We start from the raw sequence: 18,556 nt of genomic DNA on the forward strand, positions 1-18,556 counted from the left end.
ATTAATCTTTGTTAATGTAAATTTCAACAATTACTAATACTTTATTAAAATCTTGTTAACGTTAGTTAATGCACTCCGAACTAACATGAACAAACTATTAAAAGCTTTGTTTCTATTAACTAACATTAACAAAGATTAATAAGTACTGGAACAAATGTATTGCTCATGGTTTGTTCATGTTAGTTAATGCATTAACTAATGTTAACTAATTAACCTTATTATTTTAAAGTGTTACCCTTTCTTTCTTTTTTCAAAGATATAGATAGTTTGAAATGTATTGTCACTGCAAAGTGCAAGTATGGTCAAATGCCATTTAAACAGAATGATATAAATAATTAATAATATATGTGCATATACAATAATGATCTTTATGGAGTCTTAAAGAGGTAGTTCACCCAAAAATGAAAATTCATCATTTACTCAACCTCATGTTGTTACAAACCTGTATACATTTCTTAGTTCTGTTGAACACAAAGGAAGATATTTTTAGGAATGTTTCTAACCAAACCAAGCTAGGTATGCATTATTTTCGATAAATGCACATCTAACATATCAAATGTAAATTTTAAAATAACCACCAAATCAATGTATTGGCAATGTCTCCGTGATGTAAGCGGAATAATTGGCGACAGGCTGTTGAATTATTAGAAAATAATGCAAACTAAGGTGGTAATGCGGCCCCTGCTAAAGAAAACAATAGACACCATCACAGAAATTCTATTGGGTTTATTGGGAATTTTATTGGTTCTAATGAAATATGGCCAAAAAACACACCACAGTGTAGTGGTTTTAATGGTAAAAGCTAATGGTTCCTATTGGTATTTTAATGGAAACCATTACAATTTTCTGTAATGGTTGTATTGTTTTTTTCAGCAGGGGCATGACACAAAGCAAAGTGCCGTTACACCATGGTTTGCAATGGTAAGGTTATAATATTTACTATTCAAGTATCTTCCTGAAGTTCAGTTTCTCTGTGGAAACAAGTTAGAAAGCAGTAAGCAGAAATCAAATTAAGTGTTTATTACACCTTCGAAAAGGGTGTAATACACTTTAATAATGGCTGGGGGTTATTTTTAAAAACATGTTGTGTAAATATTGGACAGAACACACCGCTGGGTTAAAATTGACCCAATGCCAGGTTGTTTTAACCCAACTGCTGGGTTATTATAAAACCCATGGTTGCATAACAAATACCCAACATTGGGTAATTTTTCACCCAGCATGCGTTTTGTCCAATATTTACCCAACATGGGTCAAAAATAACCCAGCCATTTTTAGAGTGTATAGTTATCTCTGCTTATATCATAAAATGTATCAATAAATATGTTTCAAGGTTATTTAATGCTTTATAATCTGGAAAAAATCCCTCAGAATTTGATTTCCCAATGACCATGGAGGTATTACTCAGAATTTTCCACTAGGTGGCAGCCTTTCACCTCTGTAACCTTAAGGTACCCAATTCCAGTCCTCATTTAACTTCAAATGCATTTCAAACACGTGCTTTAGTTAGATGGACGCAGTCTTGTAGCAGACTTGAAAAAGTATAAAGAAAACAACAACAACAACATCGCTGTTTTTTCCATCGTCATTAATAATTCTCGTATTTCCTTACTGCTGAAAGGCAGCCAGTGTCACATGGCCTTTTGTGTGACGACCAAGTGCGCCTTTCATTGGCTGATTTCCTTGAAAGCATCCGTCACCAGGCAACCAAGAGCCGCAGTCCCACTTCACTTCTCTGTTGAGGCCTTGACAAAGTCATAGATACCTTTTACCTTCTGCTTGTTTTTCTATTGTTATCTCTCCTGTGCTTCTCATGAGTTTGCAGAAGGTAAGTCAACAGGTGTAATGTTTTATTTTTGTGTTGTTTTTAACATAGAAATATATGTTCTTGTATTATTTTGTGTGGAGAACAATACACATTGAGAGCTGCTGAAAAATAATGTCTGACATTTTTCTTTTACCTTACATGTTGTATATCAGGTTTATTGTTTTAAAGGCATTGTGATTTGAGCGATTAGTCACCTCATTTGTTTCATCCTGGCATGTATCACTTTCGACTCTATGCCGTGTGTAACAAGTGCAAGATGTTCTATTGTAGATACAGGAGGCTGTAACCTGGTGTGATGTAATAAGCCAGGCTTCCACTTTGTTATGGAAATCAGGAGTAAACATGAAGTCATCAAGGTGGCCATGTTGATAGTGACTGCAAAATAAATAAATAAAGGGCAAATTCACCTTTGGAGGCTTTCTTGATATTAATGTAACTTTTAGAGACATATGAAAAAAAATTGTACATGATAAGATATATATCTAATGTTTAAAATGTTTTGATAGAAAGGGTGAGGGTAGCACAATTACTTTTAAGTGTTAATGTAATAAACGGTTAAAATGCTGTAAACACAGATAAATATCTTAGAATCATGTTGCCACATTAGGACAAAATGTAAAAGTGTGGTTGTAAAACTATGATTGGTATCTACATACTAATAGAATGGTATCATGGGGAATTTTATTAGAAGGAAGTCATTGAGTTTAGAGAGGAAGCCAAACCACTTGTTCTGTCTTTTTAACAATCTTTCACCTTTCCTTAATTCTGTTATTTTCACAAACCCCTTCAAGATCTTTGACAAAATACTGTGAAAAATACTGACAGAGAAGAGGAGTAAGACAGGAAGAGAGAAAGAGAAAGAGAGAGAGAGAGAGAGAGAGAGAGAACATTTTTTGTTACATTACCTGTGTAGGGGGAGGAGCGTATGAAGGCTGGTATGTGGCAGCATTGTGAAAAGCGGAAAGAGAGAGAGAGAGTGATATTCAAGAGAACAGTGCGCCATTACTCCTGCTTCTATAACTACACTAAAACAACACCTGTGTGACACCAACGTCTATGTGTTATAGGTTCACACTTCGATCCTTCACAATCGAAAGGTTTAAGGACAGTGATTTTTAATCTTCATTCAACATGGTAACCAAGGAGGACGGCTAAAAGCAAGTTTTCAACTCTAAGGTAAATATAGCTTTACGTATGACCAGCAGGTTTGTCTAGTTAATCTGCAGACTTGACAGTAAAATCTGCCAAATTTCACACAGGTGCTTGCACCCTGTCTGGATACTGAGTAGATCGAAAAAATGAAAGCATTTTGTCTTATAGAGAGAAATAGATTAATAAATCACTGGAAAGGAAGGAAAATTAAAGCTAAATGTTTTAACTTGTACAGAAGTGTTTAAACTTGTTCTGTTTGGAATTAGATCAGGTTTTGTTAAAGCCTGAAAACACTTGAAGTGAATCATTATAATAGTCTAGTCTTTATTTTACTGTTTTATTCATGACGGCTGGACTGTTTGCATTACCTGATACTAGAGTGCAAGTGAATACTGAGTGCTTGTGTTCCTTTGATCCATTTTGTCACGTCTTTGAATGTACACCTGAAAATGGCTGTGCATTTTGATTTTATTTCTGTTGGTTGAGTGGTTTGTTGGGGATTGACTTCCTCTGAGTGACTTCCTTGCAGATTTAAGATAGTGTGTGGGACAGGTGTCTTACAAATCCAGTCCATGTGCAAAGTTATGTTTTTAGGGATTTTATTAAATATTATAAATAAAATCATGTTTATACTTGCAACCACCAATCCATTTCCGATTAACTTTTTTTCTTTTGGATGTCAAAGAGAGGTTTGCCAAATTGTACACATACTCCATACTTTGACAGATTCTGGTCATAACATAAAACATTATAAACAAAATAACTGATAAAGAGATAAAGTACTACAGTATAAGATTCTTGTCCGCATTCTTTATCCATAACTTATGGAAATATCTGATTATGTAAATATAAACTACGCAGTGACAAAATGATGTCACTTATTTGGATATGCAAAACAAACTATGAAGTCACATCCACCGCTGTTCACAAACCATGTGAGTGCCAGTGGACTTTTATTGTTATCAAACGCCATCGTATGAGAATGGTGAACTGTTATGCAGTTCAAAATATGGCTATTGAAACAAGTTTTTAAAAAGCATTAGTGATAAATTCAGAATGAAATGAAGTTAAAAAGTACAGCAGCTTAAATCTAATGTAGAGGAAAGATGGTATCACTCTGAAGAGTCATATCCTCAAAGTGAGCTTTTTAAATTTGTACCTTGTGTTACATATTAGGACTTTTTTGAAGGGTATTACCCCAGTGACAGCACAGGGTAACATTATTTTGTCAATTTTTTCTAACAGTGTATGTAAATGACAATATTTTGGAAAGAGAATCTGATTGTGAGATATACATAAAGACAGGAAATGTCACAACGTTTCAGCTTAGGATTTAAATTGAGTTTGTCAAGGTCATTGTGCTGAAATAGGTTAAGTATTAATATAATGATATTTGACAAAGAGGTGGATCTTGACTGAGACAAACACGCGTCATCTCTGTTATGGCTACCATATAATGAATTAACAGCTACAAGGCACTGAAAAATAGACAACATATTTGTCTTGATCCTTTATGGTTATTTAAGTTTCTATCTGTTAATCATCATGCAGGAATGTAAACTATTTGTCAAAAGTTTATGGTTTCTTAACTGAAATGTGTCTTGTGATCCTAAAAAATCTGAAGGTGTATTCTTAGTTTTATAAACAAAAATATAATTGTATATATATATATATATATATATATATATATATATACACAATAAATTAAAAACTGATTGTCAGATTTATTTTATGTTATAGCAACTTAAATCTAATAGAGGAAAGATTGTGTTACTCTGAAGATGGTTTAAAAAAAGAAACACTCCTTTGGAATTTGTGGTTATTGCTAGCTGAAAGTACATCTGATTTGCCAAAGCCTCTGCTTTACGTCCGACTGGTGTGCTAAAGCCTCTGCTTTTAGTCTGAAATACATTGCATTATAAATCCCAGAACCTTAAATAAAACTGATACAAAAGACAAAAAAAATGCAAGAATGACTTTCATTTTAACCTCTACCATTGTTAAAATCAACACAAGGGTGTATTTGTACTTCAATTTTAGCTTTCGTTCACAAATTCGATTGGAATTTTTTAACAGGAAAAGCAAGATCAGTCCACCTGTACTACTGCATGCCAGAGGTATCGTAGTTTGTTTGAAGATATTATGTAGCTCCTGTCTGCAATGACCTCATAGGGAGAACACTCCTTCTTCAGTACACAATGAGAATATTTTGGATATTCTGTTCGACGTAAGCAGGCCAGTTTCGCCCCCTTTTAAAAGAAACCTAATGCCTGTGAGACACTTCCCTGAACCTGACCCTAACCGGTTCACATAACAAACGAAATTCAGGTTGTTTAAACTTTTTTTCATGGTATCTGGCTCTCATGGTTCACTGAGCAAGAATGCCATCTTTATGGTATCACTTTTCAGTAGCTGTGTGAGGAGGCCTTTGTTTACTTAAAATGATCACTCAGCTGACGTTTCGGGTGAAATAAGATAGCTGCCGGTCATGCAGCTGTCAAACGTGTAGGTGTCCCTTCATCAGTAGTAAGAAAGTCTGTAAACCTGTATTTCTAGTTGACCATATGTTTCTAGTAGCATGTGCCTTCCTGGGTACTCTTCGAAGTCCCATGTTGACAGAGAAACATGAGAAAAAGTTTTTCTGCTTCTGCTGCAAGCATATTTGTTCACGGGATCTATAGCTTCAAACTTTCAGAAACATCATATTCAAACAACTAATAGTTCAAATAAATGACATCTACAAGAAATGAACACTTTCATATATGCACAACTACATGGCATAATTTGTTATTAATGCAATTTTAAGTGTAAGCTCACATTATACCTTAAGTTGGTCGGTTGAATCTTTGATGTTTGTGTTCATAATACTGGTCTATAGTTCAGGATTTTACATTTCTGGAACGGATTGTCTTTAAATTGTCCTGATTTCATGGGTCAGACTGCTGGCAGCAGACATACACAGTTAGAAAAGACATTGGAAGAAAAAATGTCTCTGTAGTGATGTGCAGACAGTGCTTCTGATCTATTGCACATTTGCTGATGGATGTATATGGTGTGTGATTACACTTTCATCATCAGATTTGACATAGAAGGCAAGCTTTCCCAAAGTTTGCTGAGCAACCCTTTGATAAATATGTTTGAAGATTACATTTCTTTTAGATTTATTGGAGTTTCTGTTTATGTCTGGTCCCATTAAAGTTTAAGAGTTTACTTAATCTGTAAAGATTGAGTTTACTAAATTGATTTTGCAGCTTAATGCTTTATTTTTACATCTTTGTGTACATCACGTTTTTTTGTATTGAAACTATATGGCTGCATGTACACCGCCTTGCTCATTATTAGGGGCGAAGACCCCTATTGTATTTTTAGGTGTTTTTGTACAGTACTGCCAGAAAAATGAGTCAAAATATGTCACTACACTGTAAAAAATACTTTGCTGCCTTAAAATTTTTTGTTGAATCAACTCGGATTTATAAGTCATTTCAACTTACTATTATTTATCTTGACTAGAGATGAGTTGTTATAACTACAGGTGAGTTGTTATAACTTATAAAATTAAGTTGACTTCTCTCAACTATATTTTATAAGTTGTGACAACTCATCTCTTTTGACATGACTTGTTAATCTTAGTTGATTTAACAAAAATTTTTAAGGCAGCAAAGTATTTTTTACAGTGTAGGGCTGTACCCATAGAAAAAGTAGTTTTGCACCTAAAGAGAGTACTGTATTAGTACCTCAGAGGTACACACTGGTACCAAAAAGAGCTAATTAGTATCTCAAAGATACTGGTACTAAATGTACATATTTGTTTCTAATGGTATATATTATTCTAACCGTGTATGTAATTGACAATATTTTGGCAGCAGATTCTGTTTCTAACATAGTAGGAAATGTCACAACATCACGGCTCAGGATTTAATTGAGGTTAAATTGGTCAAGGTCATTGTGCTGGAATAGGCCAATTGTTAATATAATAATATTTGACAAATAGGTGTATCTTAATTGAGACAAACAAACACGCACCATCCCTGCAAGGCTACCATATAATGAATTAACAGCTATGAGGCACTAAAAGATCTTTATTATTATAACCATCAATCATCATGCATCACGCAGGAATATAAACTATCAGTCAAATGTTTAGGGTCTCTTAACTAAAATGTTTCTCGTGATCCTAAAAATCTGAAGGTGTATGTTAAAATTGTTTAAATTCGTTTATAAACCCAAATTTAATTATTTTATAATATATTATTGTGTACAATTAATATATTATTTTTGTCATTACAATGAAATTCTATTTTAAAAATGGTTTTTGAAATGGATGAGAAGCAATCAATATGATCTAAGAAAAGATAGAAGCATCTGGGTGAGATAGTACATTTTTACAAATTCTAGGCAAAAGGTTATTAGAGATGCTACACTAAATGTTTTAACCTCTGGTTAGGTCATTGGACAAAATCAACCCTTTTTGTTGAAACAACCCAACATTTTAAAACATTTAAAAACATTTAAAACAGTGTAAAATACATTAAAATTAAATAATTTGAATTATAAAATTTTTATATTTTATTTTAGTAACCACATATTTTTTTATTCTATAATGTTTAAAAACATAAAAAGAGAATGAGTAATTACCCTAAACTTTGATCAGTTATCATAAACTTCGCTCAATAGATCTAAAATGCTGGGTTAGGGATGAACCCAGTCCGCTGGGTTGTATATTAACTCATGCTGTGTTGTTTTAACGCAAAATGCTGGGTTGTTGTACCCCATTGTTTGGTTAAAAAGACAATTTCTCGTTAATTTAACCCAACGGCCGTGTTTGTCTCTTTTTGACCCTGCTGGGTTATTTTCAGAAAGCAGATTGGGTTCAGACTAGAGCTTTTAGTCTCAAGCAGTCAAATGAATGATCTATCCTGACAGACAGTAGTGTTGTGGTTGTTAGTGCAGTACATTCGTTCTCAGAGCATGTGAGCACAGTTTCAAGGTTTACTGGAATGTGAAGACTGGTTAATGATTGCCTCAGGAGTCAAGCATTATATGCAGGTTGAGGACATGAAACACTCTCTAACCCTCCTCACAGGGCATGGCACTCTATATGCGTATTTGAAACTGATCATTATAGCCATAATTGCAGCCAGTTTTTAAGATCCAGTTTTCCAGCCTGTTGCTGAACATCAGCACTCCCATAAAAAGTTTCTACGAAAATCTATGATGACTTGCGAAATAGGGTTGATATACGAAAAGCCCTTTCATGTGTTCCTATTAACTCATTCAAAAGATTCTCACTTCTCATTAATGTGTGGGCCGAAAAAATTTCTTTGAATTGCAGTTCAACAGAGATGGTCTTGAGAGCCGCTTACTGTGCCAGCTGAAACACGAACCTGGTCATATTTCATGTAAAGTCTAGCAATTTCCCCATTTTAACAAGTGTGCATTATTTTAGAGAAATGTGGCGTTAGGTTGAAAGCCATCACTTATTGTGCTACTGTTACATTAAAACCTCTTTAATGCAAGAGAGAAAATATTGTTTTCACACAATAAAAGCAGTCATGTTTTTATACATTGTCATTTACAGTTACAATGTTCTCAGTTTTTTGACATGTACAGCAGGACTTCTTACATTCAAATACCAGAGTTTTGTCTGTTATTAGTATTTGGTGAGTTCAGTCATTATGTCAATTAATAAACTAATATTGCATAAAAAAATAAACACATTCTGGAAAATGTGTCACCAGGGCTGCTTAGTGATTTTGGTAACACTTTACAATAAGGTTCATTAGTTAACATTAGTTAATGTATTAACTAACATGAAAAAACCATGAGCAATACATCTGTTACAGTATTTATAGATCTTTGTTAATGTTAGTTAATAGAAATAAAGCTTGTAATTGTTTGTTCATGTTACTTCAAAGTGCATTAACAAACAAGATTTTAATAAAGTTTTATAATTGTTGAAATTAAAGGTATTGCTGAGGATTTTCTTTTTCCGGGTGGATCATCAAGACTATTGGTCGTCCTAGTTGTCAATCAGGACAGGAGTGTTGCGCAATTGCACTTTTTAAAAAAGTGAAGAAGGCGGTTCTTTTATTAAATTCGAGAAAATCCTCTGCTACAACTTTAACATTAACAAAGATTAATAAATGCTGTATAAGTGCAGTTCATTATTAGTTTATGTTAACTAATGTAGTTAACTTAATGAACCTTATTGTAAAGTGTTACCGTGATTTTAGATTTAAATTTAGATTTGATGGATTGTTCTTGTTATGTCACCATTAAAAGTAATTTATTGGTCATTACATCTCAGCAAGCAAAAACCAAGACAGTGATGGCTAACTAGTATCTAATATAGTCCAGCTATGAGTAACCTACTTCTACCCTAAATAACCTTGAATTTGTTTACATGCTGTTTTTGCCAAAATAACTTGGAGAAGTACTATATTCCATCATGTAAGCAAAGTCATCAGGTGTTCAAGGTGTTTGCTTTCATTTCTTTTACATGTTGTATATGCATCGTCTATTCTTGGGCTATTGTTAGACGTCTGTTAGTCTGACAGACCCAATTTTGCCTTGTTTTAGCAAAAAATGCTTGTTGGGATTTCAAAATTCTAATGCTTATATATATATAAACTTATATATATATAAATATATATATATATATAAACTTCTCACTGTGAAATCTGCAACACATTAAAGTTCAGGTTACATTTATGTATACTTTATTTTTAAAAGTTGCCATTCAAATTAAAGCCATCAGAAACATCATCCCTACACTGGCGGAAAAAAGTACAAAAGCTGTCACTGGGAAAGTACACTTCAAAATGGTACTGATATGTACAATTAAAAAAATACTGGGTTGCTTAAAACCTTTGTTGGGTCAAATATAAACATTTTCTGGGTTCATTTAAGTCATCCTCTGGGCTTGCCCCTTTTTGACCAAATGCTGGGTTGTAAATAATCCAGTGTTTTTTAGAGTCTACCTACCATTTAGTTGCAGATGTGTTCCTTTGAAGCACCAATATGCACCGTTTAGGTACAAATGTGTACTTTTTTAAAGGGTACCGCCCCAGTGACACCTTTTGTACAATGTGTCCTATTTCATATAATTATATATATTTCCATATTTTCATACTTTATTAACAATACGTGTGTTTTCCAATATGTAGTTTAATGGGTTGAGCACAACATGTTGTGGGTTTGATCACACATGCTAATAATGTATACCTTTAATGCACTGCACTGTATGTAAAGGGTAAATGTAATGTAAATGTTGACGCTGAGGAGTTGTAAAGTTATATACACAAAGATAACTTAATTTAGCAGGAGTTTATGCTAACTAATTCTTTTCGCTAATATGGTGAACTAAGTGCATTTATTCTCTTGATTGTCACAAGTAATCACTCATCTCTTCACTCATCTTTTCAACAGAGCACTGCCATGCAGACGCGCTCCCTGCTGAGGTGACTTTTACACATAGTCATGGAGCTCAAGGTGTGGGTGGATGGCATTCCACGTGTTGTCTGTGGCTTATCTGAAGAGACATCTTGTCAGGATGTTGTCATAGCTCTAGCCCAAGCCATTGGTAAGTTAATTAATTCTTTTTCAGTTTTGAGATTGAGTGCATTCATATTTTAACGTTTTCCCTTACTGTGCGTTCCAGGGCAAACCGGTCGCTATGTGCTCGTCCAGAAACTACGGGGAAAGGAACGGCAGCTCGTGGCTAATGAACGCCCACTGGAGTCCCTCGCTGAACTGGGCCAGCTGGGCAACGAAGTGCAATTCATCCTCCGTCGCACTGGCCCAACAACCAGCGAAGCTTCAGATAAAGGTCGAGCCCCTCCTTTGCCCACGTCCCTACATCCAGAGCCCCCCAAACACAAAGATCCCAAAAAGGCCCTTACTTTGAATCCGGGGCCCTCCGCCTCACCGCAAACACGTGTGAGACACTTTGAAAAACCAACTAGAGACTCTCCAAGGGTGTCCCCATCTCCCACTTCCTCCCTCGGCCAGGATGATTCATCCAAAGAAGCGCTCTATCAGCAAATTCTTCGACAACAAGCCGAGTTACAGGGCCTGCAGTCACAGCTGATGGGTCTGGAGAGGGAGCTTGGGGTTTGGGAGCGAGCTCCTCCTCCGACCCTTCCCCCGGACCTCCTTAAGGAAATGGACCACCTGCAGCAGAATTTGAGGAGGAACGAGGAAGAGCTAGCCCACTTACCGTACTGGGAAAGTGAATTTCACTCTGAAGTTCAGAGAGAAAATGAAATGCTAAGACGTAAAAATGAACTTAATGTAGCAATAGATAAGGAAAGCCGAAGGCAGCATGATACAGAGACTCTATCAGAGCAGCTGGAGCGAGATATTCAGCTGCTCAGCAAGAGAAATGGTATACATGAAGCCAGCCACAGTGTTGAAGAATCTGTAACTATAGCCAAGAGAAAATTGGAAAACCATCAGCGCCAAGGGACTGAACTGCAGGCATCAATTGAAAAGGCAGAGAAGGAATTAATGATGGCAGATGAAGAACTACTGGTCAGTTTCGTCTTTATTTGTCATAATGAACATACATAATGTATGTATGTATGTTAGGCAACTACTGTAGCTTATGGTGCTTTTCCATTGCATAGTACGGTTTGGTTTGGGTCAGCTTACTTTTGTGAGCTTTTCCACTGGGTGCAGTACGTAGTACCCAACACTTTTTTTAGTACCACCTTGGTCAGGGTTCCAAGCGACCCGAGCTGATACCAAAACGTGACGTGAAAACACTGTAGATCACTGATTGGTCTAAGAGAATTGTCACTTCTATCGCTATAATGTTAAAGATTAGCTTTACCTTAGTGCTAGCTTGCGCTTTCTTGAGCAAACATGTTGTCATCTGTGCCCTGCTACAGTATAAGTTTCCCAAACTAACCAAGCCAAAGTGAGGTGAGCTGACATAACCTGACCAAAACCAAACAGTGGGGAACTATGCAATGGAAAAGCGCCATAAGTTATAAGCTCGACTAGAAGGACAGACACTGTCAGAATTAAAGGTACAAAAGTTGTCACTCGTGCGGTACCCTTTAAAAAGGTCCCAATATTTACCATTTAGGTACTAATATGTATCTTTGAGGTACCAATATGTACTTTTGAGGTAGTAATATTCATCCTATAAGTACAAATGTGTACTTTTTGAAAGGGTACCGCCTCACTGACAGCTTTAGTACATTTATTTTAGAGAGAGGAACCATTTTAAGTGCCATATAGCATCGAGTACCTGTGTAGCACCTGACTAGAACCATATTGTGCTATGTAGATTCATATGTGGTGCTATAGTGGTGCTATTAGGCCCCCGTATGGTGCTTCATAGGTGCTATATAGCACTAATAATGGTTCCTCTATGATAATGAGCCAAGAACCACTTTTAGTGCTATTTAGCACCGTTTGTTTTTAGAGTGTAGAGGAACCATTTTAAGTGCCATATAGCACCGAGTACCTGTGTAGTACCTGTCTAGAACCATATTGTGCTATGTAGAACCATATGTGGTGCTATTAGGCCCGTTGGTTCTTCATAGGTGCTATATAGCACAAAAAATGGTTCTTCTATCATTACGAGCCAAGAACCACTTTTGGTGCTATTTAGCACCGTTTATTTTTAGAGTGTAGATGAACCATTTTAAGTGCCATATAGCACAGAGTACCTGTGTACTAACTGTCTAAAACCATATTGTGCTATGTAGAACCATATGTGGTGCTATTGTGGTGCTATATGACCCCCAAATGGTTCTTCATAGGTGCTTCATAGGTGCTATATAGCACTAAAAATGGTTCCTCTATGATTATGAGCCAAGAACCACTTTTGGTGCTATTTAGCACTGTTTATTTTTAGAGTGTAGAGGAACCATTTTAATGGCATATAGCACCGAGTACCTGTGTAGCACCTGTCTAGAACCATATTGTGCTATGTATAACCATATGTGGTGGTATAGTGGTGCTATATGACCCCCATATGGTTCTTCATAGGTGCTTTATAGGTGCTATATATCATTAAAAAGGTTCCTCTATGATTACGAGCCAAGAACTAATTTTATTGCTATTTAGCACCGTTTGTTTTTAAAGTGTACCATGGGATTTTTATTTAAATAGTACTCACTAAAAATGCATAAGCCAACCATTTTATATTTTTATCTCTTAATATTGCAATTAATTATGGGCGTACTGAGTAAGCAAATATAATACATTCTCTATTAAATGCTCTCCACATGCCCGAAATATCTATCAACCAGTTTAAAATTCTGACTTGTTAAACCCCATTGTACTAGTTGCTTTATCATACCAGTAAACTCATTAAAGTAGAGTACACTCATCATGACTAACTGAACCGTTGGGCACTATACACACTACTTTACTGTTGATTCATGTGTTGCCTCATTGTTGACCTCAATGGAAAAAACTATATTTATTAATCTTTCAGGTTTTTGTCATTACCAATAACACTATAGTCACACACTCGATGCCTAAAATTCGAAAGTTTATGGAAAAAGGACAGAATATGTTGTTTACACCATAATGGTTTACCACCTGGTGCTCATAACAGTGCAAAAGGTCATGGGTTTCAGTCCCAGGAAACTGAATGAATGTAATGCATAAATGTATACTCAAGGCAAAGCTCTTGCGGCACAAAGTGCATCTTTACATTAATTTTGATGATTTTTATTATGAACTGAAACCCTGCCTGTTAAAATCCAGTTTAAGGCCTTTACTTGATATACTACATAATCCCACATAATGTAAAATATAACCTTGATATATATTTTGATTGAGTAAGGTCATGTCCAAATCCAACGTTGATGCTCCTAATCTCATTAGATTATGTGTTAGATTATGAAAGACTTCTGCCTGGATTTCACAAAAAGTGTCTCATGTGAACTACAGTGCTCGTGTTTGATCGTGGCATTAACAAAAGATAAATGACTTTAAGGCACCTCACACTTTGACATCACACATTGTGAAGGTCGTTAGGTCTGTGTGGGTGTTTCAAAAGGAGAACTAGGGCATAAAGGAAGTCCTCCAACTTCACAATAAATCTCATAATCTAAATTATTTCATCCCCTATAGGCCAAGAGCATAGAACTGGATGATCTGAACAAAGAGCTACGACAGTGTAACCTGCAGCAGTTTATCATGCAAACAGGTGTCACGCCGGCACAGTCCAATCTACAAACAGAGGACATGGATTATGCTCTCCTCAAGCCTGATGGACAGAGTGATGAAGGTGTGTAACATTGCAAGCCAAAATATTAATCTTTTTAAATGACACGATCTTAAAGCCTGAGAGATAGCTAACCACAGTATATAACATTGGTGAGACGCTAAGACGCACCTTGTCTTTACTACAGATTCCAGTTCCTCCATCTTGGAGTTCAACCCTCGAACCACTGCCAAGCAAATTCTGGGGAACCCACGCAGCCTTCAAAACCCTCTCGTCTCCAGCCTTCATCCTGAGGGTGTGTATGTGTGACACGCAGCTTGCGCACTGCTGCCCTCTGTTGGCCTTACGTCTTCTGCATGTCCACCTCTACCTCTTCCTGCTTCCCAGAATGCACGCTCACTTTGCCTCACAACTCTTCTCACCTATGGTGGCTCTCTGTTTTGTTAAATGTATTGCTAAGGCGATTTTGTGTAGGCATCAACTACACTGCAATTCAAACAGACTTTTGAGAGAGAATTTCTATTTATTAAACACATACTTTGTCTTCTCTCGTTTCTTATAATCAGATAGCAATGCTCAGTTTTGCTGCTTGCTAACAGTGACTGTCAAGTTGCCACAAAAAAAAAAAAAAAACGATTACCTTCGCTTTACGCTGAAACCTGCACTGCCTTGGGGTTCTTTTATTTCATGCAGGCTCTAGCAAATCATAAATGTGTTTGGTTCAATAGTTTTTGTCTGGCATGAGTCTGAGAAAATTAAATAGTTATTAATATCACGTTTCTCCATGTTATGATCTGTAGTATTGCCTTTACTGAATGATGATTAAGTTGAGTACATGTATGAACAGAAATACTGCTGAAATGTCAAGCTGTAACCGGGCTCAACAATAAAAATGTCTTTCTACTTGCTAGTAAAGACTGATTTTAGGAACATATTTTAAAAATGTAACATTTATCCAAAAAATGCTGTGTTTTTGTTTACAGAAAAACTAATGCAAGGTGTGAAAGCTATTAGTCAGTTAATTTCAGTTAATTTCACCATTGCACCAATGTTTACGAATCCAAAACTTAAAAACCAATAACAAAATGATGTACACTGTAAAACCTAAAAGTTAACTCAACTCAAACCATTTAAGTAAAGCGGTTGCATTAGTTTTAAAACACATACATTTCAGTACTGTGAACTTAAACAAATTGAGTCATATGCAGTTATGCACTTATATTTAAGTTCATACTACTTAAATATAAGTGCATAATTGCACATGACTCAAGTTCACAGTACTTAAATTTATGTGTTTTAAAACCTAAATGGTCTAATGCAACCGCTTTACTTAAATGGTTTGAGTAAAGTAAACTGTTAGGTTGTACAGTGTACTGTAATCGCGTAATAATGACGCAAAAATTTCATTAACTTTAGCAACTTCACCTTGGGCCATTCTTATTGTTGAGTCCTGTGTAAATGCATGTTGGTGTGGAATCTGTTTATTTAGGCAACAAGACTTTTCTTCCCACACCCTTTTACACCATTCTCACTCCTGCTGTATTTATTATAAGTCATATAAAATATTGTCCTCATAGTTATGGAGTATAAAGCAGTGGTTCTCAAACTTTTTGAAAGCAGCCCCTCCAAAAAACATTCATGACATACAATAATCTTAAACTTACAATTTAAAAATGTAGTGCTGTTAGTTAGCAGTCTTATTTTTCTGAAGTTTAACTGCATAGAATTGATGATAAATTAATGTATTTTATTATTATTTTTTTAACTGGGGACCCCCTGTCAACTCACGCCCCTCAGTTTGAGAACCACTAAAAATAAAGAAACTTTTCATCTTTAAGGAAAGACAGAACCTCATTCCATTTTGTGTGTCTCTTGCAGTCCTGTCATCAAGAGAAACATCATGGCACTAAAGTCTGGAGTACAACCTCAAGGAATTATTAACTGTTCACTTTATTAATATATTTGCATAATTCTGTCTGAATATGTTACATGTATTTTCTTTTGTATGATATTCTATGAAATTATTGTGTGAAAACTTAAGAATATGTTTATGTAAATAGATTGTTGTCTTTGTAATTATTAAGCAGATGAAGATTTGTACATGTATTTTAACAATATATTTCTTTTACTAAAAACCTACAAAAATAAACAGAATTTATTGCAAGTTGGTTTAATGATTTACCACAGTAAAAACTGGTCAAAAAGTCTGGGTCAAGAATCAAGATACAGAGATACTGTTATATTACAGTAACATTTTTTAATATTATATATTTATTCTTTTTATTTTAAGTATAATAAAACATTTATTTTTAATAATTTTTTAAATATTAATTTTCATTTATAATAATTAACTTGTGAATCCAAATCAAGCGTTTTGTTCTCTTACTGTACGCATTGACCAGGTGATGTCACCAAGTGTGGCTCACTCACTTCAACTCTGTCACTTATGCATAGCAGTACCAATCTCCAAATAGCCTCTTTACAAAAGTCTTCTCTTACAAGAACGAAAAATTGCATGCCTAAGGCACCATGAAGATCAAGACCACAACTAGTGTTAAAATATACAATAACATAATCTGAATATGATTTAAATAGGCCTACCCAAAGCAATGTGGCAGGCAATGGCCTGGGGCCCCAGATTTTGAGGGGACCCCCATGACTGATCATTTAAACAGTATGAACATTTTATCATACCTGTAATTTGGCCTAATCCAACATCTCAGCAGGCACCTTTGCTGGGCAAACTGCATCATTACGCGGATTATGCTTTTTACCCTATTTAAACTTGTGCTGCACTCATGCATGGTAACTGAAGAACTTGCATGACTTAGAAAGTATTATTTCATGAAATGATATTAATAATTACTGGTATCAGGTTACTGGAAAAACTGGGGTTAGCAGGCAGCATGTAGCCTACATCCTAAAAAATTCTGGGTTATTTCAACCCAGCGTTGGGTCGAAAAGGGACGAGCTCAGCCTGTTGTAATTGAACCCATACTGGGTTGTTTCAACCCAAAATGCTGGTTCAAATATAAACATTTTTTTGGGTTAATTAGCTGCTGGGCTCGTTGCTTTTTGACCAAACGCTGGGTTAAAAATAACCCTGCATTTTTTAGACTATGTATTGAGTCGTTTTAGCAGGTATTATTAACACTCGAAATTCTGCTGTGTTATTTTTTAACCCAATGCTGGGCAAATATTGGACAGAACACATGTTGGGTTATAAAGTGAATAAGCCTATGCTTGTTATTAGGTTGTTGTTAAGTTAACTATGATTGTAACAATCCAGTATTGCTAGAAAAACCCAGAATAGGTTTAGTAAAAGGTCACATTCTCCCTGATCCCATTTATCAAACTTTAGTTAGTGTGTAATGTTGCTGTTAGAGCATAAATAATACCTGCAAAATGATCAAACTCAAAGTTCACTGCCAGGCGATATATTTTCTTTAACAGAATTCGCCTTTCAAAGCCTACAGCAAACGGTTTGGACTCCAGCCCTCTACTTTACATAGTTGCTTAAGGGCCCTTTGGGATGAATAAATGACAAGGGTTAAGCTAATAGACATTTGAACCCATAATTCTTTGCACAGATTATTTTTTGTGGTGATGGCGCCTCCTAATGGGCATAAATGTTTCACTTTCACTTTGGAGGATAAACCCTTAGAAGGGATTAGGCAGTGTTTCTCAACCAGGGGGCAGATTTTTAAGGAGGCCTCAAGATGAAAATTATTAAAAATTGGCAATTTTAATACATCTGTCTAGTCATTCCAAGCTCTAGTTAATTTTATTTGGGGGAAAAATGAGTGAGTGGGGGCCTTCAAATATTGTTGTGGGACACTAGGGGGCCTTGAAGGGAAAAGGTTGGGGACCACTGGATTAGGGGATAGGGATGAGCATATGATAACAGAACGTAGGGTGGGTCTTGTACGCAACAAATCAATATTTTACATTAAAAATATATTATCTGGATTCAAACATTTTTTCAACATCAGGGAAATAGGCCTACACAAGTGAAATAAAACATATAACACTAGTAAGTGGACATTTTAATGCAATACATATTGTCCATATAAATACTGTATGCCAATCAAAGCATTTGTTGAAGTTACACAAATGTTATTTTCTTTTCAGTTTTTGCTGTCACGTGACATGGGCGATGTTTGCTCTGTTTATAATCCTGTTTGCTATAATAAGCTTAATACAACACATGTACCCCATGCTTTTTGGCTTGCTCTATTTACTACATTTTAAACTTTACAACAAAAAGCCCAGTTTGAATGTATTTTTATTTCAAATATTCCACAGGCTGCCTCAGTTTTCATCTGGCAAAAGACCTTCAGCTACAGGATATTTTAACACTTTCTTAAATTTTCTCTTTGTTTTTA

The 18,556-nt window shown here is 35.5% G+C and overlaps 1 protein-coding gene across 1 annotated transcript; it reads left to right on the forward strand.

The window, feature by feature from the left end:
* Window positions 1–2,779: 2,779 nt before the first annotated feature.
* rassf7b (Ras association domain family member 7b) lies at window positions 2,780–16,335 on the forward strand. Its single transcript, XM_065289214.2, has 6 exons — window positions 2,780–3,004; window positions 10,409–10,562; window positions 10,641–11,512; window positions 14,078–14,234; window positions 14,359–14,466; window positions 16,050–16,335. Exons 2-6 carry the CDS (start codon window positions 10,460–10,462, stop codon window positions 16,079–16,081), a joined length of 1,272 nt encoding a protein of 423 aa, XP_065145286.1. The 5' UTR covers window positions 2,780–3,004; window positions 10,409–10,459; the 3' UTR covers window positions 16,082–16,335.
* The last annotated feature ends 2,221 nt before the right edge of the window (window positions 16,336–18,556 follow it).

This window comes from Paramisgurnus dabryanus, chromosome 2, assembly GCF_030506205.2.
Source record: "Paramisgurnus dabryanus chromosome 2, PD_genome_1.1, whole genome shotgun sequence".
NCBI classification, from domain to species: domain Eukaryota; kingdom Metazoa; phylum Chordata; class Actinopteri; order Cypriniformes; family Cobitidae; genus Paramisgurnus; species Paramisgurnus dabryanus.